This window comes from Psittacula echo, assembly GCF_963264785.1.
Source record: "Psittacula echo genome assembly, chromosome: 4".
NCBI classification, from domain to species: Eukaryota; Metazoa; Chordata; class Aves; order Psittaciformes; family Psittacidae; genus Psittacula; species Psittacula echo.
In genome coordinates, this window is record NC_137738.1 from 90,033,031 (window position 1) to 90,053,029 (window position 19,999).

Consider the following 19,999-nt stretch of genomic DNA (forward strand, 5'->3'; position numbering starts at 1 on the left):
AACACCAAAATAAACTGCTGAATGTCTGCTGCATGTTTCATTTATGTCTGTGGATCATACAACCTGCTTGGAGGACCTGCACATGTCCTTCTCATGCCGTGTGGGTTATGGCATGCAAAAATACTGAGTGTTTGTAGTAGGGTGCTGCATATGTTCAGAAACTGTTGAAAGTCTTTGGAATTCTTATAACTGTTTATTTATTCTTTTGTTTAGGAGTCAGTGACCTGTAAGTGCTCATTATGAAGAGAGATCTGGTTTTCTTGGTGACTCTAATTAGCCTTGCCTTCCTGTCACTGCTAAGGTCTGGATATCCTCAACATATTGCAGAGGAGTCCTGCTCTGTTCAAATTCTTGTTCCAGGCCTCAAAGGTAATGTGAAAGCCTACTCCATCATTCAAATACTAATCCCTTCTTTCTAACAGGCTCATTTGCATCACTGACAGTTTCTGACAGAGACAAAGAAGGTGCCTTTCAGTTGTCCTCTTACTTGCCCATTTGTAGCCTCCTTAAAAATGGAGTTTTAAGGTCCATAAGATGAACTTAAGTCAGTTAAAATAAACACAGTTCAGAGAACGCATGCCAAAGTTTCCCAGGCTTGCTCCTGATCAGAAGCTTGTTACTCTGACATACTGCCTGGTTGCTTTCTCTGTGTTTGTACTTGGGAGTGGTACAGATTCCCGAAGATTTTAAAATCAGACGCTACTTTATACCTGGAAAGGTTTTCCTTGCTATTTTGCAATATAATGAGAAGTATTTTGTATTTTATAGTCCTGTGCTTATCTTCCCTTGATTTTTAAATGCTGAAGTGCCTTTAGAAGAAATAGAAAATCAGTTAGGTTTTTTTTGGCATTTCTATAGTCTGTGGACAAAAGCAACTTTTTAACGAAATATGTGCCCAAACTATTGCCCCAGTATATTATTATGATAAAAACCTGCACAACTAACCTTCAATTTTTTCTGGTAGTTTCACATTGTAATATCACAAAACGCACCTAGCAATATTGGTGCCACTAATGTTATCTAGTACAAATGTGGGCTTTACCCTGGCCTGAGGGCCATAGTATGGACTGCAGGTGCTGTCTATGCTGGTTAATTGATTGGTGAGGGCAAGGCTCATAGAATTGTAGAATAGTTAGGGTAGGAAAGGACCTTAAGACCATCTAGTGCAAACCCCCCTGCTGTGAGCATGGATACCTCACACTAGACCATGTCGCCCAAGACTCTGTCCAACCTGGCCTTGAACAGTTCTGTCCTGCCATTGTTCATACGGTTAAATTGTGAGCACAGCCTGGCCACAGGCTTGCTTGTGGTGTAAACTGCCCTTCTCAGATCTTGCCTTGTTTTAATGTGGTTGTGCTGTGTTGGAAGCAGAAGAATTGGGCTGTTGTGCTTGGCCAGTTAGCTTCAGGAACAAAAAAGCTCTTGTTTTGCTTATTATTGATGCAGTTTTGGATGCCTGAACTGAACCAAAATCTGCATTTTTTATTTTACTTCAGTAAGCAGCCTTTGCAGTCTCAATATTTTCACCTTCAGTGGATGTTCCAGGTAGAAAGAACAATACAATATCCAAGTCTTCTGAGGTTTGACTAAGCCTTGAGTAAAGCTGTTTCACTTGTTTGATATATTCTTGGTGAAATAGGCATAAGATAGGGCTGTTGATGTGAGTCACAGAGAAGAACACAATCAAATATATGTTGTCTAAAATTACAGGGAAGATCAGTGAAAGGGTCAGACTCCACAGCACTGGGGACTGAAGCTTTGAAATGATTTTTAATTTCAAAGAAGTTGACAGGCTTTCACAAGTTTTCTAACTGCTTTAGTTTCCTTATTTGTGTAATCAGTCAAAATTAACACCTGTGATTACCATTTCAACCTGAGGACCGTTTTTATTATTATATGAAGCAGAGTTTTGTAAAGCACATAAACTGTGCAGGATCCTGGCCCTTTGTAGAAGGCAATCCAGAGCCAGGAAACAACAGAGAGACCTGAAAACCTTCATGTGTTAATGATTTCACTTTGCCTCATGTGATGTAAGCCACGCAAAAGTGAGAGATTGATGTACAAATTCAGTGAAGCACAAAATATCCTGATACAGCCCTAGTTAACGTGACCCTCCTAAAAAGCTATCAGTGTTCTGGCTACACTGTCTGGGGGACTGGCTCTGAAATTGGTAATGAGATGCTGCTGTCCCCTCTGGCACAACTCCAGCCCATTTTGGTGGCCAAGGCTTCCTTTAAGCTGAGCATATATGTGGCTGTGCGCCCAAATTTCAGCTCCCACGCAGCTTTTAGATCTGCCCCATCTCCTCCTCTGCTGGACTGCCGGCACCATCTCCTGTGATGGCTGCGGGGTACCAGCCTGCCGGGATTTGGGAAAAATAGGTACAGGGAAGAAGCGGAAGAAATGAGGCAGACTGTTGGATGTGTGAAAAGGAAGAAACTGGAGGAGAGGGTTAAGCCTAAGAGGTGGTGAGAAAGTGGAGCCCAAATAGGGGGTGGTGAAGGAGAAAAGTACCCAAAAGTGGGGGAGCGTAATGGAGAAGTTTTAGAACAGGAAGAGGTAAAGGGAAAAGAGAAAAGAAATTCACACAGAACGAGACTGAGCGGAGAGACTGGAAACTAAAAAATAAAATACAGTTAAAAAAAAGAGGAATAAGAAAATGACACAAAGCCAGTTAGGACTCTACAGAATAAAAAGGTGAATTTGAAGGGGGATGAGATGAGAATGGAGGTGGAAATGGAAGATGAAGAAAGCCAGTAAAGTCACCAAGAATAGAAAAACGCACAAATGAGTTTAAGGTCAGCAGCTTAGGTCTTAGAACTAATTTTTTTTTTTTTTTTTTTTTTTTTTTTTTTTTGTAACCTAAACAGTGTAAAGGAGTGAGATGAAATGTGGAAGGGAAAAATACTGTGGCTCTGAGAATCCAGACAGCAGACTGATCCATGTTTTTGAAAGCCGACTTAATAATGGCAGAAGTGTGTTATGTCTGAAGAAGGGATGGGTGATGAAGCCTCACTACATTGCTACTCATATTCTTCCTGAAGCCTGGTTCCTTTTGATAGGCCCATGAGATTGAAGTTACTATTATTGTAGTGAAAAAAATAACATGGAACAATCCTTCAAAGCTTGAATTCTCAGTTTGCCACCTTGTTTTGTCTCCCTTCTAGAATCTAAGACAGGAATTGTCTTTAATAGTCTCAGTGGCATACAGTACCTACAAATGTTGATACTACGTAAATAAAATAAACCCAGTTTTTTTACACCCATGCTTCATTTGTCTGTTCACACAGGGAATATGAGTAATGGAATAAAGTTATCATTAGCCAAGGAATGCTTTATAGATCAGGTAGCTAATATTTGTCATGCTATTTTCTTTATAGTAGGTGGTACAGCTTAAGGTAGGCAGGATGCAGATACAATCAGAAACAAATCCTGTCCCAAAGAATTAACAAAAGGAGGCAAATCAACAGCAGTGGTAAGATATATAATCTGAAGTATGAAAGATCTCTATCAGAGATAATGGGAGAAGAAGTCTGTAGCACTGTCAGGGTTGTGCCTGATAACCTGCAATCCTGCTGCAGTTCAGTTTGGTATCAGGGCTAGATTTCTTTTGGGAGTGTGGGGCATTGCAACACTGTGGAGCGCTGCTGGGCACATCATGCCCTGTCTCAGCTGCCTGGGCAAGAGCTGCATTCACTGAGGGGAGAGGTACTCTTTCGTGCAGAAGGGCTACAGCAAAGAGGCGTCCTGGAAGGGACCCAGAAGAGATTAGTGTTAATTGATGATAAATGAAATTGATTGAAAAGCCTTGACAGAAATCTGTTTTGTTGCCTGTGACACTTGTACTGACTTTGCTTCCTCAGCTTGCATAGTGCTCATGATATGTACAGCAAAATTAGGGACTTAAACGTAGCAAAGCTGAACTGGACCACTGATCAGTCCCCATTGGCCAAGGTCTTACTGCTTGAAATAGCAGATAACAAAAAATGCAGAATGGTTTCTAGCTGTGCTTGTAATGGGGCTATCTCTTCCCAGGGAAAGTTTCTTAAACACCTACACTAAGGAATGCAGTGTCACCTTATTATAGGAATAAATGCAGGCAAGTCTAATGGCCTGAAGCAAGAGTGATCTATTTTATTGATCCCTAATGCACAGCTTTCACTCTGAAGAACGTGTAAAGCAATAGGCTGTAATAGCCTGCTCTCAGCCTCCAGAGAGCAAGGAAAAGTCATTGTCAGGATTTATCTTTGGGAAGCAAAGAACTCATAACCAGCCCTGAGTGGGGAAAGGCAATCATACAAAACCTATTGGTTACCTGATAATAAAAAAAAGTGACGTTCCCAAATGTGCCAAATAATAGCCTGTTTCATACTAACAATATTATCCGCTGGGGATTATGTGAAGTTTGTCCTCATTAAGGTCAAAGAATGGCCTACTTCTGATGTCTGAAGGTAGGTTTGCAGTTGGCTGGCAGCCTGAAGAAGGAAAATATAACAGATGGAAGGCCAAGTTCAGCTCACAGCCACCTATGTCTGCAATAAGAAGAGAGAGAGAGCTGGAGGCTGCATATTTGAAATATACCATGTTGTGGCTTGTTTTTACATGTCCTTTCTATGGTTCATCTCTGAACCACAGCTGCCAGCTATGCCAGAGAGCAGAGCTTGAGGGGTGTATGATAACCATTGAGTTTTCTGCTATAGTGCTCCTTTCAGCTTCCCGGAGGGGAGCTATTGCTCACTCTCCTCTGTAGATGCACAGCATTGGGCATCAGATGTGCTTTGCTAGCCCTGGCTTTTAGATCCTGGCATTTTCTTGTCTGTGGAAACGGTAGAACTTGCTGCTTCTTCATCTAAATCTTCTTTTATAAAAGTGGCTATGTAAATAATTCTTTAAACGTCTGCCTATTTGTTGAAGAGATTGTAAGTTTATGTCAGTGGCAAACTACAGTAGTAGTACAGTTCAGTAGTAGTTCAGTAGGGAGTGAAACAAGCTAAGCATCCTCAAATTTCCAATGAAAGGCAGCAAGGAGGCGAACGTTTACATAAAGTGATGTTTAAATATGCTTAATAGAGTAATCGGCCGTGAGCCATGTGCATGTCAGTACAATGCACAGTGATTCATACCACAGAGATTAAAAGGCACAGTATATAACTGAGAATATGGATTAGGAGATACTCTTTCATGCTAAAAAATGGTCCTCTAAATGAAGGATGCCTTCCTGTAGGTCTTTGTAAATGGCATAAACTTTTTTCTTTCTTTTTTTTTTCTGTTTAATTTGATGTTACAGTTAAGCCATTTTCACTTGAGAATTAAGTGTATCTTTAGCAGATAGTTGGGAAGCGTTTGAAGCCAGTGCTGACTTGGGTCCTAATTCTGAAGCTTCTGCTTAAGCAAATTGTGCTGTTGGGCTTTTTGGAGGTTGACAGTATGAGTAACATCCACAAGACTACACCCATTGTATGGGACTTAAGTAATGTACTGACTGTGGTTTTGTCAGTGTTTACCCCAGTTTCAGGAGACACTGTTCTCCATGCATCAAGTAAAGCTGTTAAGTCAGAATGCATCTGCTTTTAATTTTTTCCTGTCTTGTTACAGTAGATACTTATGTTCACTGGGGAAAATGACATTTTTGACACTGCTGCCAACACAGAATAGTCCAGGTTTAATATGATTCATATTTTTGTTTCCTTTTGTATCAACAGGGGAGGCTGGAGAAAAGGGGGAGAAAGGTGCACCAGGTCGTCCAGGCAGAGTTGGGCCTCCAGGAGAAAAAGGTAACTTTATTAAAGCAGACATTTTGAAAGTCATTCCTGTCCAAATGCTGATTTTTCTTGGAAGGCAATGATGATGAGGATCCTCTGTCCCTTTGCTGGGTGACTAAATCATGCTTGAGCATTTTCATATACCTTTGTGGTGTTTTCACCCCATTGGCAGCTCAGCCCCATGCAGCCACACGTTCACTCCCCCCACCCCTGGCCCAGCGGGATGAGGAAGAGAGTTGAAAGAGTAGAAGTGAGAAAACTCATGAGTGGGTTGAGATAAAGACAGTTTAATGGGTAAAGCAAAAGTCTCACATGCAAGCAAAGCAAAACAAGGAATTCATTCACTACTTCCCTTTAGCAGACAGGTGTTCAGCCATCTCCAGGAAAGCAGGGCTCCGTAACGCGTATCAGTGACTTGGGAAGACAAATGCCATCACTCCAAATGTCTGTGCCCCCCTTCCTTCACGCAGTTTTTACTGCTGAGCGTGATGCCATATGCTGTGTGATATCCCTTTGGTCAGTTGTGGTCAGCTGTCCCGGATGTGCCCCCTCCCAGCTTCTTGTGCACCCCCAGCCTGCTTGCTGGTGGGGTGAGAAACAGAAGAGGCTTTGTTGCTGTTTGGCAATAACTAAAACATCCCCATATCAACACTGTTTTGGTCACAAATCAGAAATATAGCACCCTACCAGCTGCTATGAAGAAAATTAACTCTGTTCTAGCCAAAACCCATACAACAGTATGCACTTCTTTGTAGACTAACTATTGTTTTCTGGTAAAAAAGATTCACTTTGGAAAACAATATTCTTGATCTCCTAGAAAGGTCTCTGTGAAGAAAGGCATTGTGTCTTCTTCATAAATTTCCTTCTGCAAATGAAAACCTCAGATCAGAGGGAAAAACTCATGAGGCTCAATTTCTTGTTTCCTTTTGTTTGTAAATGTGAGCACTCACAATTACCTGAATTAAAATGCTTGAGGGAAGGCGGTAAGCTATAACAGGCAGAGATGGCCAGGAGTGGTTCTACATTTTTTGGATGACGGTTCACTCATATTTATGGAAAGATGATGGTAATGCTGTTTGCATTGTAGTTCAAAAATGTTTTGAAGTCTTGAAAAGAATGTTGCTCAGTAGTAGTCTGTTATACAGCTGAGAGAAATGTGGCATTTCTGTCTCGCAGGAAATTATGTCTTTTTAAATCGGGGGGTTTTTTTTGTTTGTTTTTGTGGGGTTTGTTGATTGGTTGGGGTTTTTTTTGTTTGCTTGTTTTTTTGGTTGTTTGTTTTTTTTCCAGAAGCAAGGAGGAAATTTGACTGTCATAAGTTTTCCAGGAGATGCACATTCTGAAAAATTAACATTAGGGGTAGTCAAAACCTTGTATTTCAATACTGAAATTAAACATTTGACATTCCTGTGATCAGAATGATGGAGTTAGTTTTTACTGAACTGAATATACTTTTTTTTACTGAACTGAAACTTCCTTTCAAAGCAGTCACAGAGGTAATTTATACTTCTTTATGATGCATGATCCATTATGTAGTTCTGGGCAATTAAAGAAGTCTGATACATGCAGTTTTTCCTGGGACCAAAACCCAGACTAGAGCTAGAGCTCTTCCCCTTACAATGCATCTGTGGATGATTTTCTGGCAAAGAACGGCCACATACCCAGATCAGCAAGTGCCTATGTGGAGTTCGACATGAACCAAGGAACAACAAAAGGTGAAGGAGAATGGGAGCGAGGCACTGGGAGTGAGAATCCCAGCAAGATAAGAAGGAGCTGGAATTTACTGAGTTGCTAAATTGAGGACTGCTGGAAAACTTTGAAGGTCAGGTTCTCACACCTGTGCTTAACCAATTATGTGTTAGTTGTTAAGGGCCTCACAGATATGTATCCAATCACAATGTGCCAAGTTAGTGCAAACAACTTTAAGAAATAGTATATAAAGAGTTAGTTTTCTAGAATAAATGGCTTTGTCTGATCACATTGATCTCCGACTGAGTCCATTCCGCGACATGCATCGAAAAATTTATAACTCCCATGAGGATTGTGTGTGTTCAGTCAGTGTATTTCCCTTTTGGAGATGTACTCTTCAAGGATGATTCTTATAAAAAATACTGGAAATTAAAGTTTTAACTCTTGCAAGGTAATGCTGCATTAATGCTTGCATTTAATGTTTGCAAGGTAAAGCAGAAGTGATGTTAAAGTATCACAGAATAATTTAGATCAAAAGGTTATAAACAAATCATCTAGTCCAATCTCTTGTGTAAACAGGGAAGATTCAAATTTAGATCAGGTTGCTCAGGGTCACGCCCAGTAGACTTTTGAAAATCTCCAAGGATGGAGATTCCATATCCTTTTTGATTGGCCTGTTCACCAGTGTCATTGTGAAAGACCTTTTCCTTAAAGCCAACTGAATTTTTTCTTGTTGTAACTTGTGATCATTGCCTCTTGTCTTTTTTATGTGTCTGAGAAGAGAAGGCTTCATCTTCTCCGCAGATAACTTGTAGTAGTGCAAGACTGCAATTAGGTTCTCCCTTACCTTTCTCTGCTCCAAAAGACCATCAAAATCTCGGTGTAAAGTTCAGACCTGTGATCCAGGTACTTAGTACATAGCTTGGTGGATAATGAAAGATGGATAAAACTGTTGCCTCATTTTGGATTTGCCCCTTTCTAAGGGCATACATGAATGAACACAGCAGCCCTGTTTCTGTGCCAGTAGCCTGTTAACTGCAGTTACTGTGTTAACATGTGTTTGACGCCCTGTTTTTCTATTGAAGCCTGCTAATTGTCTTGTTGGGCTAATATTTGTCTCCTTCTGTTGATGGAAACTGCTAAACTTCATGTGTTTTTCTGCTAATTGAGCAAGTAATGGTTTACATAAGGAGGGGAAACTAATTCTTCTGCAACATTTGTAGAGTTTTTTCCTTCTGGTTGTAATTTACATTATTACAATCACAGTAATCTTTTTTTCTTTCTTCTTCCTCTTTCTTTGTTTCACTTCTGAAGCAAGTTTGTCCTACGAAAATGTGCTTAGTGTCTTTGAGCTCCTTAGGTATGCAATAATCAGTGAATAAATAACTTACTTACAAAAGAAAAGGTTTTCTTATGGTATTGACCTGAAATGAACACCTCAAGATTAGAAAGTGCTGCAAATGTTTTTATTATTTCCTTTCCTCATGATGTTTTCCGATTTTGGTAGCTCTGAAACAGATAAACAATAAAACTGTCTGGTGGTTACCTGAAATATATCTGGTTCTGAGTGTCCTGATGTTTCAGGGTGACATCAGACATCCTGATGTCTTTGGGAACTGATTAAGGTTAAGTTCCACTTACATTCCTCATTGCTTTTAATTAATTGTATAGGTCAATTATGATACATAGCATGTCAGCAGAATATAAAACTGTATTTGCCTTCTGCAAAGCACAGAGCACTGGGTCATGTACAACAGCTAATTCAGATGAAAGCAGCGTGTACTGCAGTGCAGGTTTTGGGGTGTGAAGTTAATAGATGTAACTTTCCCCACTTGCACTGATTGCTGCACTGTGTGCTCCCATGTTGGGAGTGAACTCAATTATTTGAGTCATGGTCCAATTGGTGAGGCCATAACAACTTCCATGTATACAAATTCCACACAAATACTTTAATAACAATACAATCCTGTGAATATTCCCAGAGTAGCATGGATTCTGCTGATGGCAATCAAAGGAAGGGTGAACAGAGGGTGAATTTACTGTTGGAATGCATAATTGAACGAGCAGCGCATTAAAAATGTGTTCTTCAAGATATTTTAATTTTCTTAGAGCCATAACCATTTGAAAATACTTTAGTATTTTAATTTCAGCCTTCATACACCATACTTCATTTATACTTCATTATAATCGTATGTGAGGCAGAGTCGCATACTATTCTTAGGGGTGGAACTCAACTGTCTCTACCTTTGCAGTGTTAGCACAGTGATTCTGGCTTTTGCCAGCTAACACTTTTCCAGGCAATTCTTGGGCACATTTTGTAAGATAACACAATGAGCAGCTTGCAAGTGATTATCCTGGCTTGAAGAATAAGACAATTTAATATCATTGAGTGTACCATTCTCAGCCACCTGGTTTGTACTGCTAGGGAACCTTCCCAGGCATTTAGTTTACTAGTACAGACATAGCCTCTTAAGTAGGAGAGAAGACTCATTAATTTAACTGGATTGGAGCCAGAGTGCTCAGTCATTTGTATAATCAAATTCTAAAGAGAGGTAATAATATCTTAATTTATATTTTAGTATTACTGATTGCTCGTTAATATGTAATCAATCAATCCTTTACATTTCTGAGTCAACTGTTACATGAATTTATTGCTCACTAAGGAGTGCTGCAGGCAGAATTCCGTATAAAAGTCCTGACATTGACAGTTGTGGATTCACAAAGTGGGTCTCTGTTTCAAACCTGTCTTTCAGTTCCACCTGAACTCAATAGAATTTTGAGACAATCCGTGTTAAACTGAATAGCCAAAAAAATGGCAGATGGGCTTCAGTGTAAATAAATATGTAGCCTCGGGAAATTAGGGATGCATAATTTAATCCATATTTACACGATACAAAAAAACAGAATTGTCACTTAAAACTCAAGAGCTGCTCTTAAGTCATTAGCAGCAGTCCCAAAGCTAACAAAACACTGCCCATCATCAGAAAAGATACCAAGGACAAAACAGGAAGCTCATTGTTGCGGCTGATTTGCTCTGTGTAAAAGCCTGACGTGCACCATCTCATGCAATGAGTGTGGTTCTGGCCTCTGTCTCTCAAAAAGGACATGAAAAATTAGAAAAGGGCACCAGAAATGTGAAGAAGATGGAGGAGCTGCCTCACAAGGAGAAAGTGGACAGGTTGAGACTCTTGCATCTGTACAGAGTAGTACAGATAGTACAGAATAGAAGGATATGATTGAGGTTACAAAATCACTAGATCCCATCATACCTGAACTAGGAGGCAGTCACTTAAATGCTGGGGGACTCATTCAGCAACTCCATCTGCAGTGGACTGCATATAGTGGATGTAGTTGCATGATCTCCATTTATTGCACCTTCTACTGCCACTGTGTGGATCAAAGTCTTGGGCTTAGAGGGACCACTGGTCTGATCAAACTTGGTGTTATGTTGCTAATGTAATTCTGGCAAGGTATATGTTTTGTAAGGGAAGTTATTTGTATTTGTGTGCCTCTGAATATACACTCCCCCATTCAGGGATGGATCATGCTATTTCCTTTTCTTCTTTTTAATGTGTTTTAAAATTCTTTAAGCTTTTCTGCTGCCTTCAGATTGGATTGTGTTTTCTTACTATCTTTAGTTTCCTTTGCAAATTTTCTAGCCTTTCTGATTTCTAGTCAGTATGGATTGATAAGTTTCCTCTTTTTAACTTTTTTTCCCTGTTTGTTATACAAAGTTTGTAGTTTCACTTTGTCATACCTATGTACCTGTCCCACTAGAGTGGGAGATGTGAGGTATTTATTTCTCCACTGCCTACCAAGGGAACTTGGAGAAATAGCTGAGACTAAACCCCTAACTTTCAGGCTGGCAAATGAAATGAATTTGTCTCAACTACATAAAATGCCACCTAGCATTATACTAGGGGGAAGATTCTGTAATCTTCGTCTATATTTTGCATTCTTTTTCTATGTATCCTTTGCAGATTGCTGTCAAATATGGCACTAGAGTCAAGAGGCCTTTGATTTGGTACGCTTCTACTTTTATTTGTGGATAGTTGTCTGTGATGTCTGCTATGTCAAATCATGAAGAATTTTGTTGTGATTTAAACCTAGCTGGTAACTGAGAACCATGCAGCCGCTCACTCACTACCTGCCTCCCCTTCCTCCCCCGCCTCCCAGGGGTGTGTAATTGCTAAACAGTTCTATTATATACCTTCCAAAGTATAGAGGTGGTGACCACACTGGGAACGCAAGCCAGATCAGTTTCATGATCAATAAGTCTATTGTATTACAAGTCATTACCATAAAGTACAGTGAAACAAAAACCTTAGCCCAGGGCCCCAGCTGATAAACACTAAAACAGCAAATACTGGCTGTAAGTAAGGTACGACATGCTGAAACTCTGAGATCAAGAGCAACAACTTTGAGAGCCAATAAATCAGCATTGTGACGAGTGACTATTAATCTGAAACAATGAATGCTTATCACAAATACAATTAAACACACTCTGATCAGATCTGTCGTTATCTCAATCCTTTGTGCCCCACGTTGGGCGCCACAATATTCCAGAGATTTAACATATCAGCATAAGGAGGTAACATGAAAAATAGTTTTAATATCAAAAAGTCACTACCATCATTGTGTAATTACTTTTCAAGTTTTTCCTAAGGTTTTGCAATTACTTACTAAACACAGTTATTATCATAGAAAATGTTCTTAAAGTTTACTCCCATAAGGACACTTTCCACACTCTCATATGTCTCTCAGTTCAACTAACTTCAACCCAAAGAGCTGTATTATTTCATTTTTGACTCCAAGATCAAGCTCATGTTCTGCAATGGGTATTACTTCTACAGTGATAAAATTTCAAATAAAGGTAGCCAACATGTTAACTCACATTTGAAATATAACCACGCCAATCTAAGTCCATCTGAGCCACTTCAGTCTTAGTAGCTTTATCCACTTGTTGGTTGTTCTGGTGTTCCTCTGTGGCCCAATTCTTGGGTACATGCGCATCTACATGGCGTACCTTCAACACCAGGTTCTGCACCCAGGCAGCGATATCTTGCCACAGTGCAGCTGCCCAGATGGGTTTACTTCTGCGTTGCCAAAAGAATTGAGAAAAATGCATTGGCAATATCAATTGTGGCATTCCACTTGGCTGTGTTTGACTCCAGAAAAACAGCTGGGCACCGTAGCTGGTAGGATTCGAACCTGCACAGGGGAAACCCAAGTGGATTTCTAGTCCATTGCCTTCACCACTTGGCCACAACTACCTGCTGCTAAAGGAATCTATCTGATTTGTCGAAGTCTGAGAAGTAAACTACTGCTCTCTTCACTTTGACACAATTCAGTTCACCTGTGACACGGTGAATTTCTGTTTCTGCTGTATTTGTCTTCTTGACACTTTCTTTTAAGTACTTTTAAACCTGCTTGTCTGTTCCAGTTAATCCTGTTTGAAGAGATTGGCCACACTGTATGGAGATCCCCATTTATAGTGTTGCACTGAGGCAAAGCCTTCACTTCTTCACTGGTTGTGCAGCCCACCATTTATCTCTGGTATTTTATTTATTTTATTTATCTCTGGTATTTATTAGGCCACCAAGAAGATCATTTTGAGTTTCCTTCTCTTCAGTTCCTCCCAAAATCCTTCAAGTCTTCTATAATTGGTTTCAGTGTATACCACCTTCATCTGAAAGATGACAGATGACTTACTTAATATTCTCCATTCAAACTTTCTATTAGATTTCCTGCTTTTGGTCTATGGAGACTTAATTTGTTTCATTGTCCTCTTTTCTTTTCAGCTCTGACTTCCTGATTTCATTAAGACTCTTTAGACTGCAGTTTTGGCAATCACAGGGCCACTAAAAAGGACTTTACAAAAGGCATTCAAACTTTTGAAACCCTCAAGGCGATGGGTCTCTCTTGAAATCTTGTGATTTATTCTGCAGAAGAAGCAGAATAAGCGGGCCCCTGGAGTAGAAGCAGGGTTAGTCCCTGTAAGAGAAAACCAAATCCAAACAGTTCTTTTAATGAGCACAGGAGGCTTAATGTATGTCTTCATTGTTTGAGATAACATACTTTTACTTCTGAGCAGATCATGTAGCTTTTACTGGCTGTTACTGAGAAGTAGTTCATTTTCTGGGCAGTATTTATGAGAAGGAAAGTGAAGTAATTTTATATATTATATTTTATTTATGCATTAGATTTATTTAATTTGTTTCTAGTGCTTATTTAATTTCAGGTGTAGCGGCCTGAAGAGAGAAAGCATTAAAACATTTGACAGTCTTTTATGGTAATCTCAATTCATAAATATCCAAAGCAAGAAAGGTCACTTTTAAGGCGACTCGATAAACTTATTACAAGCTGATACTTTAGAGATTTTTGAGGAAATACCTTCTCAATATACTGTCTGTATTGGATAAATATCTAGTGGTAGTATCAGTGCCTTTATAACCCACACAGCCTTATGGAATGCATCTTTAGGGCAAGCCATGAATCTGTTCTGAATGTGAAGCTATATTCAGAAAGTAGATCTTCATCTGGCAGAGTGGATTACTTCCATTCTTCCAGTAGGAATATATAGCATAAGAGAAAAATATTTGTGTTTTCTGGTAAAATTTCCTAATTGAGTCCATGTCCAGTAGTGACTGAATTTGATCCTTGTTGGAAAAAAATGAGAATCATTGATTGTAGGATTTGCCAGTAATTAATTAGACCAAGAAGTCATCTTCATCTTCCCTCACTTCAAAGGAAATGATTTCTTTCTGACTCATACAATCAAGTGACAGTTGCTTGAGATTTTATGGAGTGATACAGAGGACATCTCTTAGCTCAGTGGTGATCAGTTTGTATTCTGAAACCTGTTACTGATTAATTGGTCATAAAATTATCCAGCTTTGAAAAATAGACAGAGGAAATATGTGACTGTCCAGTTGCAGTAACAACAGAGGGCAACAGATCTTGAGTTGTCATAAATCTATAACTGAGGCTGATCTGTGACAAATTACAGAAGTTCAGTTGCTGTATCTCTATGGTAGATTGTCCTCCTAACTTGTCTCTCCTTGCTCCTATGTAGCTGAACAGTGTGTAACAGATGTTGCTTTGAGCAAAGAAACAACCTTTTCAACAGTCCTTTAAAAAACCTGCATCAATATTTACTTTGGTCTTGGGTATCTGCAGGATGGGAGCCTCGGAAGGCGTTTGGCTTCTTTTCCCTGTAGTTCCTTCATACCTGGTCTCCATTAATATTGTGTGGTACAGTGGGAAATCTATCTCATATGAATGATGTAGCTGTGCTGCCTCCAGACTACATTTCTGCTCGAAATCATGATACAGAGAGGCCTAAATCTGACGGTGGAGCATTGATTTGTTCAGGTGTTGCACACAGGAAAGGTTATTGCCATGTACACTGAAATCATAGAACCAACAAGGCTGGAAAAGACCTTCATGATGCTGCTTAGGCCGTAGGAACTGCACCATCAGGCAAACTGTGCCACATTCACTACACAATGAGTGTAACAAACTGACAGGTCTCGTTTTATAGGTCTCAAAATCTACCTAAAACAAATCAGAGAATTCTGTTTAAACCAATGCCAGAACCAAAGTATCATTTCAAAATAATAATCTGGCAAGCTTAGACTATTTAGAGTTTATTGACTACAAATGGCTTGGTTTAAGCCAAAGCCTTCAGTCATGTGTAAACCTGCTGTATTTACTCTTATTAGGTGAGTAGTGCTTATTAATTTCAACTGCTGATCTCCTGAACTTGTACATGAGCTCTGTAGACATGTGATTGAGTAAGTCTTTGCTATTAGAGGCTAAAGTTCTTTTCTCAGTTTCACACCATCAAGATACTTATTTTTTGTAATGTTTGAGAAATGTCATCTAGAAAAACTGTATGGCCTAACAGGGATGTTTTATCTGTTTCATTCTTTGAGCTTTGGTGGAGCTCAGATCAATGACATCAGTACTTTTTATCACACATTTTATTAGTAACAGTGCTTGGTTTGTGAAGACAGTGATGGCAAAGAGACTGCCTGTTCCAGTGCAAATTCTGTTTCCCCTGAAGCCATTCTAATATTCCCTTTACATCACACAGGAAAGTACAACTAATAGAAAAGAGGTCAAAGTTAGACAAAGTAGGTGAATCAACCTGTCTTGCATCAGATTCCTGGGTATGCCTCAGGGAAGTAGGTGGCAGTGGCTGGTTCATGCAGATTTGCTGACAATTTCAGTTGACCTTAAGAGGTGAATAGTTTCCTTTTATTTGCAAGAACACAGCTGAGGAAAATTACTTTTTTAGCAGCTCCTTTGCTAAAGGAGCACTTCGAAGTATTCTGTAGAACTGTCTTTAACATTCAGCATTGCTGGCTTCAGTCAGATTTTGTATGAACATGTGCATGTGTCTGTGTGTATATATATATAGTTCCATTAATTTTCATTTTTCATTAATGTCATCTTCAAATGTAAGAGCAAAAAACTGAGGCTGTGACTGCTTCCACAGTGTTTATATTGTATAAATAAGCCATTTAGCCCAAATTCAGCCATCACTTACAGTGGAGCTACTATGTTAGATGAAACTGTGACTTGTGTTTGGATCCTTTAGATCTTCTCGACTCCATAGTAGTTTTAATCCACTGATCAATGTTGAATACAACCCACCTTGTTTTCAATGTGACTCTAGCATGATCAGCTGAGAGTTTGCTTTCTCAAGAAAAGCTTTCTCAGTGGATCTGAGCCAAGATCTGTTTTCATTTACACCTACATGTCTTAATAATGTCAATTGCTTTGCAAAGATCAGATCACTGTCTAGGTTATTATGCATAAGCTCTTCAAAAGGAGTGAGCTGGACCTCTGGAGTTCAATGAATATTTAGGATATAGTTTGTTTTCACTTATTGTGAAAGCTGATACTGAAGCATGCTGGAATCTGAATGAATCGGTCTACATTCCTACCTTATGTTTGTAATTTTTCTGGTATGTATAGGAGAAATGGGGGACAAAGGCCAGAAAGGCAGCATGGGACGACATGGAAAAATTGGTCCTATTGGTTCAAAAGGTATGCTCAGTTCAATTTTGTTTTCTCCATTTGTGTTTCAGATGAATAATCTATAGGATTTATGTTTGAGAAAAGCTTAGGGACTTGAACAGTGGATAATGAGTCTCAGAGTTTATCAACCAGGGAGTTTCTCTGGTGTAGTCAGACACATGACTGATATCTCTCAGCCAGTTACTTTTCCCTCTGAGAGCAGTGTATTTAGCCTTATAGCAGGATGAGAATCATGGTTTAAAGTTAAATAAAGAACTTTGTGCACTATCATACAAGTGTGGACAGTTAAGAGCAGCACATGGGAAGATGCACTGTGTTTTGGCAGACTTTTAAGTTCCAATTCTAATTCTAAATTCTAATCCTGCCTACCCCATAGGCTTCCTATGTGACTTTGATTAAGTCATTTGGACCAATGTTTACTTAAACATCTAGATTGTAAATCTAGATTTAGGCACCAGTGTAAAGTCCAGCCCTTTTCCCTCTACAGTATCTGAACTTACTGGTTCTGTGAAGTTCATGAATGTCAAAAAATGGATATTGATACATATTCTTTGTGTTCAAGTTTCATAGCTTTGGCTGGACAGGAAAATTTGTATTTTTGTTTGGGCATATTTCTACTTTTCATATTTGAATAATACTAGAGAAAAAATAAACCAGTGCTAATGAACTGTTGACCAAAAAAGCTGCCTTAAATTTATATTCTTTTTCATGTCTTTAGGTGAAAAAGGAGACATAGGTGACATAGGACCACCAGGTCCTAATGGTGACCCCGGTAAGCCATGTAACACCTTGTGTATGTGAAGGATTTTACAAGATGCATGCATCATCACCAAAATCACACATGCCAGTTTGCATATTGGGGAAGATAATGAATAGTTTTTGAATAGACACTGTAATATTTCAGTGTAATATTTTCACATTACTTGAAATTATTGAAACTGCAGTAGTTGCTGGGCATGTAGTGTATTTGTCAAAACAATGTCTCATAACTCCTCAGAGCTGTGATCACTCCAGAATACTAGTGGGAACTGAAGTGCAACTGTTTGTATCATTCATCACCAGGGCAAAGGGACTTCTCTGCATTTCCCACTCTGGCTTCCAGCCAACACAAAGGAGCAAGTGGGAAGCTCCTGCCCCTCCACAGATTGTTGTTATAGGAGCAGGAGACTGGCAGGAATACAGATCTTCCAGAGGAAAAGGTGAAAGCCCGGCATAAGAAGTGTAAGCCTTACAAAAGTGGCAGATTCAGGTTTTACCCAATTCCTCCCTTCCTGGCAGGGACACTAGAGGTGCACCAAATGCTTCTTTTCATGTGAATATAATTTGTTACTCTAACTCTTGAGCCAGACACCGTATACCTAGCCATTAAGCATAGTTTTGCAGTGTAAGTACACTGTGCTTAGACTGACATAGATACCTAAGCTAAGTATTTGGGTAATCAAATGCAGATTTGAATAAATACACAGAGAACTGGATTGATCCTTATATTGAGATTTCAGTTCATAGCTGTAACGATTATCCTTTTAGCATTCTCATTCAGATTATCTTTGTCAAACCAATGTAAATTTGGGTTAATAGATTGTTATTACTGTAAGGTTTTGGATGTGAAGGTGTCAAAACTCTTCTTTTTAAAACAGCCAAAGCAAACCAACCAATCAGGAGTCCTACCAATTTTGTAACATAACTTTATTAAACTCTTCACAATTGTATAGGAGACACTTAAGTAAACTGTGTTTCAGTGCTGAGAGAGGACAGAGTTCTTATAATTTAGTATTGAAAGAGGGATCCAGCCAGATGGCTGTTTTGGGGTTGGCTAAAGGTAAATGTGAGATTTTGGTTTTCTGCATTCTGTAACTGAGAATGATTCAGTGCATGAACTATTTAGGCCCCAATTAATTTCTTAAAGTACACACATTTCACATTTGCATAAGGTGATTGGTGCATCTTGTTACAAACCAAACAAAATACCACTCTCCACAATTTAATGCAGACTTCATAAATAGATAATCGATGTGTTTTTTTTTGTTTGTTTGTTTTGTTTTTTGGTTTTTTTTTTTTTTTTTTTTTTTTTGTTTGTTTGTTTTTTTTATGATTGGTTGGTTTGATTTTGTTTTGGTCATTGTTTTAGTGTTTTTTTAGGGACTATCCATCTGTTTTTAGGTTAGCTCTAATCATGCAGGTCTGAAGCTTCATGGGAAATGAACTGAGCTGTTCTGGATAGGCCTAGACACCCCTGAGAACCACACAATGATGCAGGGTAGTGAAGGCTCTACATTTCTGTCTGTTAGTTGCCAGACAGCTCTTTCCAGAGCTGCCAGGCTGGGCTTTTTTCTATAATTGTTTAGATAATTACTGCTGTTAGATAGCTTTTTAATTTTGGTGTATCTGTGTCACTTCACAGGCATCCCTTGTGAGTGCAGCCAGCTAAGGAAGGCTATTGGTGAGATGGATATCCAAGTGGCCCAGCTGACAACGGAATTAAAATTCATAAAAAATGGTAGGTTAATTTGATATGAACATTTTCCTTTCTCATTGCCTCATTTTACCGGTGTGATTGCTCATAGAGAGCATCACTGTTCCGCACCTGATCTGTGAAGCTATTTTGGGGTGTGCAGTAACTTGGTTTATAGAAATGCGAGTGCTCACTTTTCAGCACTGCCCTCCCCCGCAGCTGTTGCTGGTGTGCGTGAGACAGATAATAAGATATATCTGCTGGTGAAGGAAGAGAAAAGATACAAGGAAGCCCAGCTCTACTGCCATGGAAGAGGAGGGACGCTAAGCATGCCCAAGGATGAGACTGCCAACAATCTGATCGCCTCGTACATCAACCAAGCTGGGCTCACTAGAGTTTTCATTGGGATTAACGACCTAGAGAAAGAGGGAAATTTTGTCTATTCTGACCGATCACCCATGCAGACCTTCAACAAATGGCGCAGTGGGGAGCCCAACAATGCCTATGACGAGGAGGACTGTGTGGAGATGGTGGCGTCTGGAGGGTGGAATGATGTTGCATGTCATATTACCATGTATTTTGTGTGTGAATTTGACAAGGAAAATGTGTAAGCTTGTCTGCTCTTTCTTTATTTTAAGAAAAGATTTTAAGCCGATTGTACAAGTTACCCCATGTTTATAAAGTACAAATGATATTTTGCATGTACGTGTCATCAACGTTGTACAGCTGTAAATACAATTTAGGTATTTCAAATATCAGTATTTACCCTTCAGAAGGGAGGAGCAATGATGAGACATAGCTTGTTTTTTCTGTAGGAAAATATATGTATTTAGATAAAAATGTGGTTTGGGGTCAAATTCTGCCCTCACAACAGTTAACAAATGTGACTGTAAGGGAAGGCGGAATTTGGATCTAGTTGTTAGAATGATTATTTCTGAAGAAGTAGATTCCTGATAGTCTTTTATCTTAGCAAAATTTGCAGTTATAAATGTTAATGGCTTGTAGTGCTACAGGGATATTTCTGTAACAAGGCAACTATTTTGTATAC

General features: G+C 39.3%; 1 protein-coding gene across 1 annotated transcript; it reads left to right on the plus strand.

Moving 5' to 3' along the window:
- Positions 1 to 239: 239 nt before the first annotated feature.
- Positions 240 to 19,617, plus strand: COLEC11 (collectin subfamily member 11; the record flags this gene model as incomplete). Its single annotated transcript, XM_080616625.1, has 6 exons — positions 240 to 369; positions 5,703 to 5,774; positions 16,437 to 16,508; positions 17,218 to 17,271; positions 18,901 to 18,996; positions 19,171 to 19,617. 6 exons carry the CDS (start codon positions 240 to 242, stop codon positions 19,560 to 19,562), a joined length of 816 nt encoding a protein of 271 aa, XP_080472751.1. The 3' UTR covers positions 19,563 to 19,617.
- Between the last annotated feature and the right edge of the window lie 382 nt (positions 19,618 to 19,999).